The following is a 15,773-nucleotide window of genomic DNA, read 5'->3' as shown; positions in this document are numbered from 1 at the left end:
CTCCTGGAAGAAGAGGGAGAGCAGCCGAAGAAAAACACCTTAACAGCACTTATCCTTTGATTTATGGAAGATTTCATTCACAATAGATCTTCTTGAAGTCGGATTGGAGTGGAGACAGTGTATTTTTATCAGACAAGAAGCTATAAAGGGAACAAATTTCCACATCTGCCAAACGTTATTTCCTTGGAGGAGCTGGTGATGGAAGGGCGCTGCTGAGAAGAAGACCAAGCGGTGATGAATGAACCCTGCACGGCGTATGGAGAGGCACACCAGCCTGTCCTGCAGGGAACCTGGGAGTACGTGAGAGCAGGTCAGGAGGAGATCCTGCGCTCCCCTTACCTGCCCGCGTCCTGCGCCTTCTTGCTCCACGTGCTCCTCAGCTCACCTTTCTTCCTGCTGGACGCGCTGGCCAGCGTCAGTCAGCGGGTCCGCTCCTGGAGGATCGCTGCGGGCTCGGGTCCGCCGCCGTCCGCGCGGCAGTGGGTGGATTGTTTCTGGAGGGTGCTGTACAGGTACCTGACAGTTGTCCTACCGACCACCGCCGTGTTTCAGACCCTGAGGAGCCCGGCTGTCCCGGAGCTGGCTCCGTCCTGCTGGCAGCTCTTTGTGGAGGTCTTTGGATGCTTTCTGCTGTTTGACACACTCTTCTTCATATGGCACCTCTCCATGCACAGGTGAGTAGCACACACCTATGACCAGGGGCGTATTTAGTCGTTTGGGGGCCCAAGGCAAACCCAGTCAATGGGGCCCTCCATGTCCTTGTAACTCATCTTCCTCAGAGCTAGACTGGCCTTCCCTGGGTCCACTGTCTCTTTCCCAGAATCAAGGCATGTGACAGTGCTAATCTTGTACATGGTAGCTTAACGCAACTAAATGCATTTCCTCAAGTTCTGTACTTTAGTTTGACTTTGAAAAAAGTAAATACATAATTTAGTCCACTTTGTCCTGGATTTGAAATCTTTTATAGTCAATTGACAGCTCATTATACTGAGCTTATTTGTCCCACAGTGGGGAATTTACAGAGCAACAGTAACAAACAAGAAATTGTGAAGTGAAAAACATAACTAAAGGTAAATATTGAAAAATATAATTTAGTAAAGAAAAAAATATGTAAATATTAAGCACAACATAAAATGGGGAAAAAATCTACTGAAAGAGGTGATATTTACAGTTTCCATACTTTTTGTACTATTATTTTAAAGTTAATGTATTTTTATTTGACCCCCTGTCCAGTGAGTTATGTATCCAAAAAGGACATTTTGTTTAATAATGTTTATCACCAACTCAAAAAGTTTGATTTTTAGGAAATTATCTTATTTCCTGGGCTAGATAAAGTCCTTAAATTCATAAAAGTCCTATGTGTTTATCTCAGATCACAGAGCAACATTGTTTTTATTTCCCACTTGGTTGAAAATAAGAAAAAATTGGAAAAAAGTGTTTTTTACCACTTTCTTCCTGAATCAAATTTTCAGATGTGTTGTAACATGGAATAGCCCATTGAATAAGAAGGGAGGGGGAGTACCCAAAACCATCATTAAAGATTAAGCCTTTTGATGTATTTTGAAGCATGTGAAGTAAGATTTAGAAAAAAGAAATGCTTTAAATTAAAGAGAACTTCATAAGTCAGTTTATAAGAGATGCTTTGGGGGCCCCTGGGAATCTTGGGGCCCCAGGCAACTGCCTGTGTTTGCCTAATTGTAGCTCCGCCCCTGCCTATGACATGCTTTACGTTGCTGGGCTTCACTTTTGTTAACCTGTGGTGCTGCCTGGAGCTCTTTTTCATTATTCATCTTTACTTTTTGGTGATCTTTGTTTAGGTTTCCAGTGAAATTAAAGAGGCTTTCTCATTCTGCCAAGTATAGAAACACCTCAGAGACAGCTTCAGGCAGCTTCAGGCAAAATATTTTCACTGTCCTTATCAGTCCATGTCATAAGAAGTGTGATACATTAGTTCTCTGCCAGTATACTTGAGACTATCACAGCTGGAATTACTAACAAAGGCATCCGGACACTGTGCATTAGATCCATTTGTTGGACTGAAAAAAATAATGAAAAGTTTAACTCTTTACTCAGCTCATTCTGCGTGCAAAGTGTGTAAAATATAGGTCACAGAATCACTGGATAAACAATGCAACATGTCCTTCACCCGTGTGCTGCAACACATCATTATACCAGAGGGATTTGCTGAAGACGATAAACACGTGCCGCTCATGCAGAACAGACGAGTCCGGGCTGTGAGGTCTGATGTGTCCCATCTGGATCTGCCGAGTGTTGATTAAATGCATTTAATGTCGTTTGATTGGCCAAAAAGTTATACAAGTTTCCATTTATGGTCCTTTTATGTGAAAAAACAAATCCTTTGATCACTTTGGAGGGCACACAGGTGGGTACAAACTTGGGGTGGGAGGGGAAAAAATGGAAAAATCAATGCATTGGGATTTTTTGTTTGAATATCAAAATCGAGATTCTTTGTAAAAAAAAACCCACAAAAAAATGATATTTTTAAATGTATATTCTTCATTTCAGTCTTTGCTTATAAACTGGATTGGAAAAAAGTTACCACTTTTCGCCAGCAGAGGGTGAAATGTTTCTCTCTGACTCGCATGATGTCAATTTTACGGGAAAATATGGCTCCTGATATAGTCTGTGGACATTATCATCATCATTTAACTTTTTCATATGGTCTGGAGTTAAAAGGCAAACTAAAAATTGCAAAAATCGCAACTATCGAAAAATTGCAATTGAACTCAAATCAGCACCTCAAAAATTGTGATAGAATCGAATCATGAGAATAGGATATTGTCCCAGCCCTAGTACATACTGAATGTTTTACTTGGATGCATAGGTTAGGGTTAGAGATATAAAAGAAATGAACGTTTTTGACATTTTTCATTAGAATTCTCCTAAAAAAAATGCTGAGCCCTTCAGCCTCGTCACTCAGAAAGAAGTGATGAGTTGCTGTCGAAACCCTCCAGTTTCAGTATTTTTACAGTAAGAAAGAAAGAAAGAAAGAAAGAAAGAAAGAAAGAAAGAAAGAAAGAAAGAAAGAAAGAAAGACAAAAAATAAGAAAGGCAAAAAATAAGAAAGGCAGGAAGGAAAAGACAAGAAAAGAAATAAATCAGAAATTAAAAAAATAAGATGAAAGTAAGATGATGAAGTGCACTTCTTGACTTGTAGTCTCTGGTGATTCTTCCTACAAAAGCAGTAAACTCCACTCATTTCATATTGTAGCTAACATCCAGTTTGCAGGTTCGATGTTAAACCTGATGAATCATCATCAAGTGACATATGTTCCCTGTCTGCAGCTCTTTATCAGTAGAATAAACTCTGTGGACTCCACACTGATGTCATTTCGGGGAAAGTATAGTGATTTTCCATGGCAGTCAAAGTGTAAACAGAGTCAGCTTGTTGTCTATTTCTCATCAGGGTCCCCTGGCTCTACCGAAACGTCCACCAGCTGCACCACCAGCACCACATCCCTTTCGCCCTGGCAGCTCAGGACAGCAGTTCAGCCGAGCTGCTGTCTCTGCTGCTGTTCGCCCTGAGCAGCGCCTGGGTGCTGGGCTGCCACCCCCTGAGCGAAGCCTTCTTCCACCTCATCAACAGCTGGCTGGCCGTGGAGGACCACTGTGGCTACGACCTGCCGTGGTCCCTGCACAGACTGCTGCCCTGTCTGGGAGGAGCCCCCTTCCACCAGGCCCACCATAGTTTCCACAGTGGCAACTACGCACCCTACTTCACCCACTGGGACCACCTCTTTGGTACTTACCGCTCATCAGGGCTGACTTAGTATCCAGACTGATGGAAGTATTTGGCAGCTTTTAAAGGGGTTAAGCAGAGTCATTAAGATGCAAAAACAGGTGTATAATATGAGGTTTGTTGATTCACTATAATTCTGTAATCATGACTATAAACTATCTTTTTTCAGTTTCAAAGATTTACTGGGCAGGGTTAAAATGTATCTCTAGATGATAACATTATCAAATTGTAAACCCAAGTCTTTAAATGTATTCACTTTCCCGAATGCAACAAGATCTGGTAAAAGTTGGAGGCTGGTACTTCAAAGCCAACATGGCAGAACGCAGAATGCTCCAGTGAAGGCACAGATAAACTTTAAAGACAGGAAAGAGATGGATGGATACAAAGCCAGGATTTGCAACCTGGAGGACAAACATCATTCAACAAGACATCACATAGATACAATCCCCCAAAACACATTTAAACATGTTTAAATTAGCATCCAGCTTCAGAGTGCCCAGAAAAAAAGAAAGGTAACTTTAACATGCTAAGTGAACAGTATGTTGGTAGTGTTAGCTTCATGAGCGAAAGTGTTTTAGATGAAAACATCACACCCAGTGCAAAGCAGCTTGATTGGATAAGTCTTCTCATTGTTATGCAGTGCTGACAGAGAAACTATTGTAGTCAAACTCACAGCTGTTCTTCAGCTGTAGTGATGAGATGCTAACAAACAACAGAACAATTAAAACCTCCTGACATCTGGGTGTCTCCAGTTTGCTTTGTTTGATGCTGTGAAGTCTTTAAGATACTTTTATCAAAAGATGCATGAAATGTTCAGAGAAAGGTGAAGTTACATAACCTGTACCTTCGTGTTTCTATCTAATTCAACATTTAAGAAGTGTCTTTTTTTGTTCTTGCTGAGTGCTATAATGAAAAATTAATGCACCTCTTTAGCTCGATCCAACAACGGTCCATCCACTGAGCACTTTGCATAAAAAGTGGCACTGGTGCAGCCACAACTACATTAGCTTAGTCATTGGACACAGAGATGAGGTTACACCCTCATCAGCACAGGAGCATTCTGGGAGAAAGAATATAGCATGCAGTTAACACAGAATACCTGATAGTCATTCAGGTGCGAGCTTTCTGTCTCAACATGAAAACAAAAACAGTTTAGTGGAGTGTTAACCTGTGTGCAGGAAGGAAGACTGTCCACTGCCAAGACTAATAATTCTCTTATGAAGCAACAAAAATAAATTCAATGCCAGAGAGCCTGGTGCTGTAAACACAGGTGGTGACCTATGTGCAGACCAAAGAGGAGCCACTCCATCCAGGATTGATATGAAATCACCTGCAGCTCTAAAATCCCTAAGCCAGGGGGAAATCAAAGTACTGATTTTAAGGTTTGTTGTTTAAAACATGTTTCCGCTTACAGGTGACTTATCAGTAAATAGTATACATTCAAACATTTTTTTGTTTTTAGAGAAAAGCATTATTTGTACCTTGTTTACAATTAGATAGTGTTATATCCTGAAGCTCATACTCTAATAAGATTTCATTCTTAATTTTTCCTTAAGTAAATAGTTTAATGTAGCCTACCTCAGTCAAGTCATCGAATACTACAATTCTGCTAAATAACTAACATTTAAATAAAACCAAACACTTCTTATAGTTAGAAACTAATACAAATGACCAATCAGGCACTTTATTATATTTTACTCGACAGAAAGGCGTCTTTAAGGGCACACTGTTCCACTGAAGGGCATCCAGAGGGCACTTTATCATGTTTGAGCCACTTAAAGGACTATTTCCACATATTTTTCTCTGAGAAAAACACGTTAGAGTCTGATATGTCACAAGGTAACAATTGTTTAATAATGCAACAAGATGCTAGGCCTGTTTATCCAAAATGTAATGCATTTAAGTTCTGCTGCTATGTGCATTATTTTCATTAGAGGTAGACTGGTATGGATTTTTCGGGGCCAATACCAATTATTTGTATTCAAGGAAGTCGATATTAATTTGCAGTCAAAGTGCAAATATTGGTGTCAAAATATTGAACAAACTCCAACACTTAACTTCATTCAAATACCTTTAAGCCTGAGTTTATTAAACAGCTCCCAGGCTTAGCAGCATGTTTTATAAAGTTAAATTAGAAATAAATAAATAAATAAAGTTTTCTACAGTAAATAAAGTTTTCCAAAACTTCAATGTAACTGCAAAAACTGTAATAACTGCACTGCTGAGTGGCTGTTTCTCAAGCCATGGCTCTACTTATAATCAATCAGATGATGAGGGTGGGACAGTGCTGGGGGCTGAGTAGTGACTGCAGACAGCAGAATGGCTGCATCAGAGCCCCAACAACGCAGTTTTAAATTTGTTTCTTATCAGCCGTCTGATTAAAAAAAAGGCTGATGCCGATTTGCCTCAAAATGCCAAATATCGGTCCGATAATCAGCCTATCCCTAAATAGAGAACAGAAAACTATAAATTGCTTGGGCAACAGCAATCATATATTAATACCATAGACTGTGTATTGATTTGTAAACTCATGGTCCACCGTGTCAGAACAGCACCATTCTTTCAGTGGTAATGGAACTGGAGCAGTCTAAATACAGTGAATCCAGATGGGAAATGGGGCATTTGTGTATAATACTACACTCAACATTAAATCAATAAGCCCTTTAATCCATAAATGATTGACTTGCCATGTGATTCAATGAAATTTTTGCACTATTAGGAGAAAAATATTTGCCAACCCCATAATGTAATTGACCAAAAATGTAACAAGTTCTTATATTTTGGACAAAAAGTTATGTTTTGGGCATATAACTTTTAGAGTTTTATTCTTATTGCACTTTTTTCTCATTATATTTTGGGTCATTGTTGCATATTGGGCTCTAACGAGGCATTTTTCCGAGATGGGTTTCCAGGAATGCACTTCAGTGTCTTTTCCAATTCTACATTTTGGCAAACTGTTGAAAGTGAGTTTATTAACAAATTTTGGACTGATGTTCCTGAAAACAAACACTGTTTCATTCTGGGATTGGATCCAACTTCTGAACCGAGGTACAGCTTCATTCTGAGAATCGCTCTTTATGCTGCACAGCTCACTATTCATCACAAACTGGGCGAGGAGGAGTCTCTGGACATTTGAACCTTTGGAGGAATTATCACACATCCTGAGAGGCACATTAGAGACTTTAGCTGGACTGGTCTCCAGTGGCAGTTTGTGTGAAAGAAGAGTGGTCCAGACTTTTTAGTATGAAGATTTCAAATATATCACATTAAAATGCTGCTTGTATAATGCTTTCTGGTTGTGATTGTACCAATAACCTCAGAGAAGTTTGTTTTTTGATAAACTAGTGGGTTAATTTTGTGTCTGTTTTATGTGACATATATTGTGGTCTTTGACTATGTTTTCTGTCGGGGCATTATGTTTTTCCTTTACTGTGGGATCTTTGTGTTGTATAACTTTTACTGAAGAATAAAAATACTTAAACTGAAAAAGAAAAAACTTTTTCCCAAAATGACAAACCATTTATTTTATATGACAAAATATTGTGATAATACTGGTTTGTGCGTTATTACATTGTAAAGTAAGTCGCTGTAAAATGTAAACATTTCAATGGACCTGTCTAAAACATAATAACAATGAAAATGTGAAGTGAGCGCTCCGCTTTGGGCCAAAGCTGTTGTGTAACTAGAAACATACCCACTCAGACTGTTATATGCAGCGCCGTATCTAGACACTTAAACTCAAAGTTTATTTATGAATCACAGTCTTCACAAGAGGTCTGACACATCCTCTGTTGTGCTGCTGAGGGTAGTGATCTGTTTGCCCCCGGGCGTCTCACCGCCACGGTTTTCCACACACAGGGTCCTCTGGGATCTGACCCAACAATCAGAACCACATGTTTTTAGAGGAGAGGGTTTCAGTCAGGATTTTAGCTCTTTCACATCAATATGTTTCACCCCTTTCTAAAGGAGTCATACTCTTCATACTTGGTTGTATTGCTAAGAGCTTAAGATTGCTCAAGCTTCCTATACTTCATCACAAAGATAAGTTGCCAACACCTAATGACTCACTGTGGGAAGCCAAACACAGTTCTTCACAGATAACAGGTTTATACAGCTCAACATGACTGAAGCAGTGATTGTTTGAGCGCTTGTGACAGAGAAATGTGTATAGATGTCTTAATTTGATGAATAAAGGTTTAGCAGCTCTTTTGTCTGGACTTTCACTGAGCTAATTCTGCTGAGAAATCAGTCTGAGGGTTACATTACTTGGCTTGCATTAGCATGTCAGCGATTCCAAACATCTGCTTTTCATTACAGCACTTTCAATAGGCTTTCTGAAATGTCGCAATATCACAGTCAATAAAAGGTTCGTTAAGGGTGTTTGACTGTTTGAAGGCGCTCTTATATGTGTGGTCATTTAGCCAAAGAGAGCTTTTCATGGGAAATTTGAAAACACAGCAAGAGATGAGTACTGGGTGGTTGTTGTTCGAGAGATGGACTGATAAGCACGTGACCCAAAACGGAAACAATCAAGCCTTATTACAGACCCACGTCAGCTTCAGGGCAAGACATGCTTCTCAGGATGACACACCAACACACACACATCCACAGCGTGACACACATCCAGGTCCTGCAGCTGACGTCAAGATGTCAGGCACGGGATTCTGGTATCTCCGTACAATTTTGAGCTGGTTGGGTTGTTTACTTACAGTTAGGTGTGCGCCACAGATGATCACGTAGGCGGGCGGACTCCTGAATAACAACAAGGATTCTCTCAACAGTAAGAGCCATGTCAAAACAACAGAGAAAAAGTACATAGCTCTGCCCACTGGGAATAACCAGAGCAAAAACCCAACACTTCCCATTTCATCATGTTCCCTGAAAGTTTGCCACGCAGTGACAAAGGCCAGATTCACACTTCCTCCAGCATCCTGTAAATACTCAATTAGTGAGCCCAGCTGCTGTCAATGTAACAGGCTGAGATTCTTGACCTCTGCTCTGTAGCTATTTATAGATGACCTCTGCTCTCATCAGAGGTCAGCCAGACATGTCTTGTTTGCTCTCTGAAACATCTCAGCACACTTGTCATTTGTGGGCTGAGGATTTTAGACACCATCACTGTCATTAGCCCCTGGACGGTCACAAAGTGCTGTTTGAATGTGGATGAGAAGTCACTGTATGTTCAGAACATCTGGTCACATGTTAAACCATTGAGAAATATGACTCATTGAAATAAAAAAAAGCTGCTGTTAAACAGAAACCAAAAGTTTAGCAGAAGTCTCTGAGATAATAACTTTGTTACCATGTAGCTACAATGTTATGTTTGCAGAAGTTGTACTTTTCCCCACCCACCTATTTTTTTTACCTTAACCACATCTGTGACTAATGCATCTGTAACCCTGCAATATAACTGCCCAGGGTGTGTATGATTACTTCATTTTAATGATACTGCAGCAATACCTTATTTAGAGGTTCAGCTTCGATAAAAGCACAGAAAGGGGAAAGCAGTTTGTTCTGCCCATAGGTTTGAACTGGGACTCCCAGCGTTAACATGTTACATGTGATAGGGTTAAGGTCTGAATACAAACCATTAATTTGATTTCTAGCCACTGCAACATCTTCCTGCTTCTTGCTGCTGCAATGACTGAAAGTAACACTGCTGAACTTTTGAGCTACATATTACCTTAACCCCTTGATGACAGTTGCCACAAATCTGTGAGACACTGCGTCAGATCTTGTTTTAGGTGAGATGACCTTTGTTTCACACTAATGCTTATTGATTTAAATTCTAAACATACTAAGGTTTGTCTCAAATGCACCATGTCTTGATATATTGGTCAAAGAGTCACTTTTTATAACAACAACAACAACAACAACAAAAACAACAACAATAATAATAATAATAATAATAATAATAATAATAATAATAATAATAATAATAATAAAAATAAAAATAACAATAATAATAATAAGAAGAATAACAATAATAATAATAATAAAAATAATAATAATAATAATAATAATAATAATAATAATAATAATAATAATAATTTTCAAATATATTATTATTATTATTATTATTATTATTATTATTATCATTATTATTATTATTATTATTATTATTATTATAACTCATTTTTGACTGTTGTATGTGCCATGTCCAGATTTTCAATTTTCGCTCAAGTTAGCCTCTGTAAGAATGCAAAAACTATTTTTCCATATGATAATGAATTAATTTGGGCAGTAAAGGGGTAAAAGACTCCCAAACAAGTCAAAACTTATCTATACTTTATGTCAAACAAAATTTAGATACCACCAAGGTAATGTTATTTTGAGTTTCCTCCTACGAGCTAAGCATGCAGGCGCAGCCAATCACATTATTAATTAAAATGAATTATCTGGCAGTATATGTCTGACAGTCTTTATACAATATAAAGCTAAATCTGCACCATTTTTGTCACACCTACACAAAACTGCACCATCCCTAATTATAAGCCTTCAATTCAAAATGTGAACATGAGAGATTTATCAATATTATCTTTCAATTATCTACAGGAAATTAAACCAGCCACTGGTGTGTTTCTTAACAGACACTTTACACCGATCCTTACAGTAGGAATTATGTTTGTAAGAATAGCATAACGCAAGATAACATTTAATAAATGAGTGGTACATACAAAACAGTCCAGAGCATGGTTCAGATCTGTAACCTTTATTTATATTCTTAGTGTACGTTGGTACAGGAAGAAAACACAACACAACTCTCTGAACATCAAACAGTCACAGAAAATTAAATGAGATCTGAGACACTGAGAGTCCAAATCTTTGTTTGGGTTTAGTTCACATTCTCTCCTCATGGACAGGTTTTCCATCACAGCTCTCTGTATCTGCTAGCTGTCAGTTTGAGCAGCACACTATCCATTTTGTTCATTAGTAGGCCTTCCACTCAGTTTCCCATGGGTCTTTGTTTGTGTCATATATGAACTATGACCCTACAGCTGATAATGACGGGCTAAATTATCTGAACGTCAACAATGTGTGGTATCATTGGTCTGCCAGTTTCCTCCTCAAACGATCAAACGGGAAGTTGATCCTTTGAATGATAATTCATGAGAAAAAAATAACACATGATGGGATCTTTTACTCAGGGTTCATGAATTGACTTTTATTTGTTTATGAAATTGATTATTTCTCTCCCCAACAAAATGAACTTGACACAAAGTAACCTACAAATGTACACACACACAGTTACCACAGTCTGTTGTAAAAAAACAATAAATTAGAACAATAAATAATAGTAGTGTATTTGACATGAAGCAGCAGAGGTATCAAAAGACTTTTGACAAAAGGAAAAAAAAAAACAAAAGTGACTTTTTCTTGCTTATCCACACAGAAAAAAAAAATGTGTCCCACTCACCGCTCTGAAATTTGGCCTTCAGATAAAAACTGTCAAAAAGACAAATGTTACCATAAAAAATGCAGGGACTCGACTCAGGAGTCAGAGATATTATGTTACCAAGAATGTGGGCAACTTCCGCACCCCTTGTTCTGTCCATGACTCCAAAAGCTGCCCAGGAGGGCATCCAGTTCTCCATTCTCTGAGTGGTGGCATACATGTTTCTCAACCCCCTACACCTCCCTATCGCTGTTGTTCAGGGGAGTGGAAAAGAGGCATGTGGAGTGGGAAACAGAGTTGGGACAGATAACCCTGCCACTAGGACCCCTAGTGCTCCTACGTATCAGGAGGCAGGAGGTGGGCCTGCAGAGTTCATGTCTTGTCAGGTTGCCTCAGGGAGGTCATGTCACTGCGCCAGGACACATGAAGTGCTGATTAATGTTTGCATCAAGTGGGGAGGCCAGAGATAAGTGGAGGGGAAGACAGATGTCAGGAGGAAAGGGAGGGAGGGGGACAACTGGCCCACTGGTTCCCACCAGGCCGCACACACTGCAGGGAGTGTTTGCTTAGGTCCTTCAGGAACTTTCGCTCCTCATTATTCTTAAAGGTATGAGGACATACCTTGGCGTCACTTGCCATGTGCTTGCTAATCTACAACACACTGTCTCTCCACAGTCTGAATGAGTGCCAGGGACATCCCTGCCTATGGCCACTGCAATGCAAGTTCTCGTGTCTTTTCTGCTGTTAAAACATTGATTTGTCAACACAGTAATTATTTGGTGGCACATAGTTTCAGCAATAACTGATGTGTACCTCCACTCAGACTGAGTCACCCTTACAGGGGTCCCAAAAGTATCCCTTTGTTGAAAACAGTTTTGGCTCACACCCATGTCCAGGTTATTGTAAGTTCAGTCTCTTTCTTCTTGAAGTTCAACTTCCTCAAACATGGACTATCTGCAGCCACACTCAGCCACCACCATGCCTTCAAACTTGTACTTATAGGTGACCACACCCGTGTCATCCAGGTACAGCATGGAAATAGGGTCCAACTTGGTGGGAACACAACACGCTCGTGCAGCCTTCTGAGGACTGTTGATGTTAACCAGCGTCTGGACGATGGCGTGCTTGGTGGGTGTGACATGCTTGGTCAGTGGAAAGGTACAAACACCACTGCACTCGAAGGCCTCGTAACCAGTGGGTGCCAAGATCCAACTGTCCCATCCTATGTCCTTGAACTCCACGTACAAAGATTGTTTCTTGCAGTGGTTACCTTTTGCATTTCTGCGAATGCGAGATGCTGAGTCGTAGATGAGGTTGGAGCGCATTTGGATGAGGTCCTCTTCATCGGGCTCAGCTTCTCCATTGTCTGTGCCCCTGCCCAGCTCTCCCCACAGCTCATTCAGGCCCATCCCCAGGTCATTCTCTAGAACCATGTTTGAGGTTTCATGGTCTATCATCTCGTTCAGCTCGCGCTTGTCTTCGCGATGATCGCTACTTTGGTCGTCAGAGAAAACAATCAGCAGAGGCTTGTGCTTTTCATCAGGGCTGGTGTCGATCTCCATGTCTCCTTCAGGTGGATTCCTTTCTTTGTTGTGCTCTGTCATCCCTTCACTTTCATCCGTAGCCATGCTAACAATGCGTACTTCCAGCCGGTGCGTGGTTCCGTGGTCAGATTTCCGCCAGCGCTGAACAGCAGCGGTGAGGTCAAAAGCCTCCCAGCCGTTATCTCTCCCGTAGACCTGCCGTGAAGCCAGCTCCACCAGCTCGATGCGCTCTCCTCTACCACCGAATGTGTCCCCCCTCACCGGGCTCTCAGTGGTGGTGTTGTCATCACCATCATGGGATTCAACTTCATAAATGGTGACCTTGCGGTCGACCCCAGCGTAGAGGTGGCGGTCAATTTGGACAAGGGTGTAGAGGCGAAGCTCTGCAGATGTGATGCGTTCATGATGGGGGACTGATACGTTGAAGAGAAGTGGGTGACATCTCACTCCTCCAGCACCCACAACACTTGGTGATGAATCTAAGGGAGAGAAAGACAAGGTCAGAGTTTGATCTCTGTGTCTCAGTATCTTGATTTTGTGGTTTTGATTCTTACTGCAAAGAATATTAACACAACACTTGGGGATGGTTTCCACTCTTTTTTACAGCCTTTGAAAACAAATTGAACTTGATTTCGAACAAAAATTAAAAGAATATTTTACACAAAAAAGGGCTGTTGTCATAAGATGAACAGGAAACAGGGTCCTGACCAAAAGCTTGAATTCCTTCCACTAAGTTCTTGCTTGTATGTGTCAAAATATGAAGTCACACTCCAGTCACACAATTTTATAAAAACTGTTAAAACCTTGTTGAATGTGAAGCATGCATGACTAGTCAGTGGAAGAGGGTTCTTACCTTCATTTTTGAAGCTGCGAATGATGTTGGCAGTGGGCATTGCGCTGCGGTCGTTTGCAAATCGGTTATAGAGCTCCATCATGTACTCAGGTGGCTCTTCTCTGGTGCTTCCCGCAGGCAAAGGAGGAGGACCAACGCCAGACAGGTTGAAAGTCCGCATAAACTGTTCCTTTAGGCTCTGCAGCAGACTCTGCATGTTCATGCTGCTGTCCTGTTCCAGCAGTGATGGGTCTATAACTCCTCCATGCCCGTCTCCCAGCCCTGGTGCGGGGCGATGCCTCTGATGGGTGCTGGAAATCGGGCTACTTTGTCCGCTGAGGGGCCCCTGGAGCAGAAGTGCTGAAAACAACAGGAGCAAAGTCTTGGAGCTGCAGATGGTTCCCGGTACAGAGACCCAAATGCTCGCCATGGGAAAAAAAAAAAAATCTGCAACTTTCTATTTTATGCCCCTGAGGGTTGTTTCTGGGTAAGTTGGTTCAGTTCAGCGGCAGAACAAAATAAATCCACAGGTTATTTCAAACAGTCATTCATTTCTTTGCAGTGGAAGAAAGTTCTGGATCCTTGTAGGCAGAAAAAAGTGTTGCTGAGCCCTGCACAGTAAATCCTCTTCATGCAGGAGCATGTGGTCCTGGTCCAGCATTTATTCTCCTGCACACCTTTTGATGTCCTAAGCGATAGAGCTGCAGTTCCAATGACAGGGCGGCAGAGGTTTGGCTTTGTCCATCTGAGTCATCTCTGTAGTGTCCTTTGGGTTGTCAGTCACTCTCTGGGCTGTGCTCTCTTGCTTCCAGCTCTTTCTGTCAGTCCCTTATCTATGATATGGTGGTCTCTGCATAGCTCACTGCTTATGGTCTCTTTGCTGGTGTGTGTGTTTGTGTGCGTGCCTTCCACTTTGTGTGATGCACATGAGCGTGTGTTATCTCACAACTCCCTTAATGAGGCTCGTGTAAACACTGTCCTGTAGCCTCTTCCTTGTGGAAGTGCTATTTTGTCTGGGTGGGTACTCCAGAGTTGATTTTCTTCATTTGTTTATTTGTCCTGTAAATGGTGAAGTTCTGCAAACTGCTGTGTAGCTCCATTGAGCGCCTCTTCTTGACATGATAGGCAAAGTGTCTGTTGATGTTGCTGAATGCAACAGGACGTATCTATTAGACAGTAGATGTCAAAGTGAAATTGAAATGCAATGAGGTGTGAGGTCTTAATGATCAAGGATGAAAGATATTGAGCTGCCTACGAGAAAACCAGACTATTACAGAATAACTCATTGTGTCTATTTCACAAAATAACAACCACCATCCTGGGCTGATTGCTGAAATGTTCTTTGTATATTTCAACTTCTGCAAAAAAGACACCGAAATGGATAATCTGTTTAAAAAAATGCATCACTGAGTGTTCAAAACAAGAGTGTCAGAGACACACCGAGCAGGCCTCAGAGCCTCAGAGAGACAATCCTCCTGATAAGAGAGAGTGTAACATGTCAAACCTGATGGGAAACAATGCGGTTGGTATGAATAAACTGTACACACAGATCATGACTCACTCTGGATCCTCTACAGGTTTCAGGAACTGTTCCATACGTCACCTTTACTTTCCGTCCACTACACAACCGTCCTTCATTCCTGAGCTTCTTCGTGTGACCTGCAGATACACTCCTGATTGTGGCGCTTCACTGAGATTGGAAGGAATGAGCTTTTCCTGCCTCTGCCACTCATCTGCCAACCTGACAGTTGACAGATGTTCTGTTATCTGTCGCTCCATTAAACTGCTGCTGTGACAGACTATCACGTCTTCCTGGTGGATGTAAGAAGAGGCTTGATAAAGGAAATGTCCTTCAAAACACATAAGGTGCCTTTCCACCAGAAGTACCAGGAACTTTTTGTTTCACAGTCCTCTCTTTTATAAACTAAATGCTTCATTGTTGTGTTTCCAGTGAGACATGACGTTCTGTGAGGAAAATCAGGTCAGGGGTGTATGGAGGAGCAATAAAAGAGACTGCACCACTCCCCCAGTCCAGTAGAGGGCAGAAAGCAAAAGACTGCAACCAGTCAATAAAAAAGACACCACAGAAGGCAAGACAGAGGACAATTACACTTTAAAGGAGACAAAAACTAGAAGCAAAGTAGACTCAAGACATTGTTACGATCGACTTTCAGCTGAACAATTCCTAATCTAATAATTTTATGACAAGGATATTTTAAGATTTTCAGAAAAAAAAATAGG

The 15,773-nt window shown here is 41.0% G+C and overlaps 2 protein-coding genes across 2 annotated transcripts; one reads left to right on the top strand and one right to left on the bottom strand.

Annotated features, from left to right (window-relative positions):
* On the top strand, window positions 1–8,042 carry ch25hl3 (cholesterol 25-hydroxylase like 3). The gene is made up of 2 exons (XM_074669480.1): window positions 1–674; window positions 3,428–8,042. The coding sequence occupies exons 1-2, from the start codon at window positions 235–237 to the stop codon at window positions 3,789–3,791; spliced, it is 804 nt and encodes a 267-aa protein (XP_074525581.1). The 5' UTR covers window positions 1–234; the 3' UTR covers window positions 3,792–8,042.
* A 4,064-nt stretch (window positions 8,043–12,106) lies between these two features.
* On the bottom strand, window positions 12,107–13,962 carry bmp10 (bone morphogenetic protein 10). Its single transcript, XM_074670293.1, has 2 exons — window positions 13,554–13,962; window positions 12,107–13,179 (listed from the first exon to the last, which is right to left on the bottom strand). Exons 1-2 carry the CDS (start codon window positions 13,960–13,962, stop codon window positions 12,107–12,109), a joined length of 1,482 nt encoding a protein of 493 aa, XP_074526394.1.
* Between the last annotated feature and the right edge of the window lie 1,811 nt (window positions 13,963–15,773).

Source organism: Halichoeres trimaculatus, unplaced genomic scaffold (genome assembly GCF_033239565.1).
Source record: "Halichoeres trimaculatus isolate MK-OKI-2021-1 unplaced genomic scaffold, fHalTri1.1 fHalTri1_scaffold_5, whole genome shotgun sequence".
NCBI classification, from domain to species: Eukaryota; Metazoa; Chordata; class Actinopteri; order Labriformes; family Labridae; genus Halichoeres; species Halichoeres trimaculatus.
The sequence above is the reverse complement of the archived record's forward strand: the minus strand, read 5'-3'. Positions and strand labels throughout refer to the sequence as shown.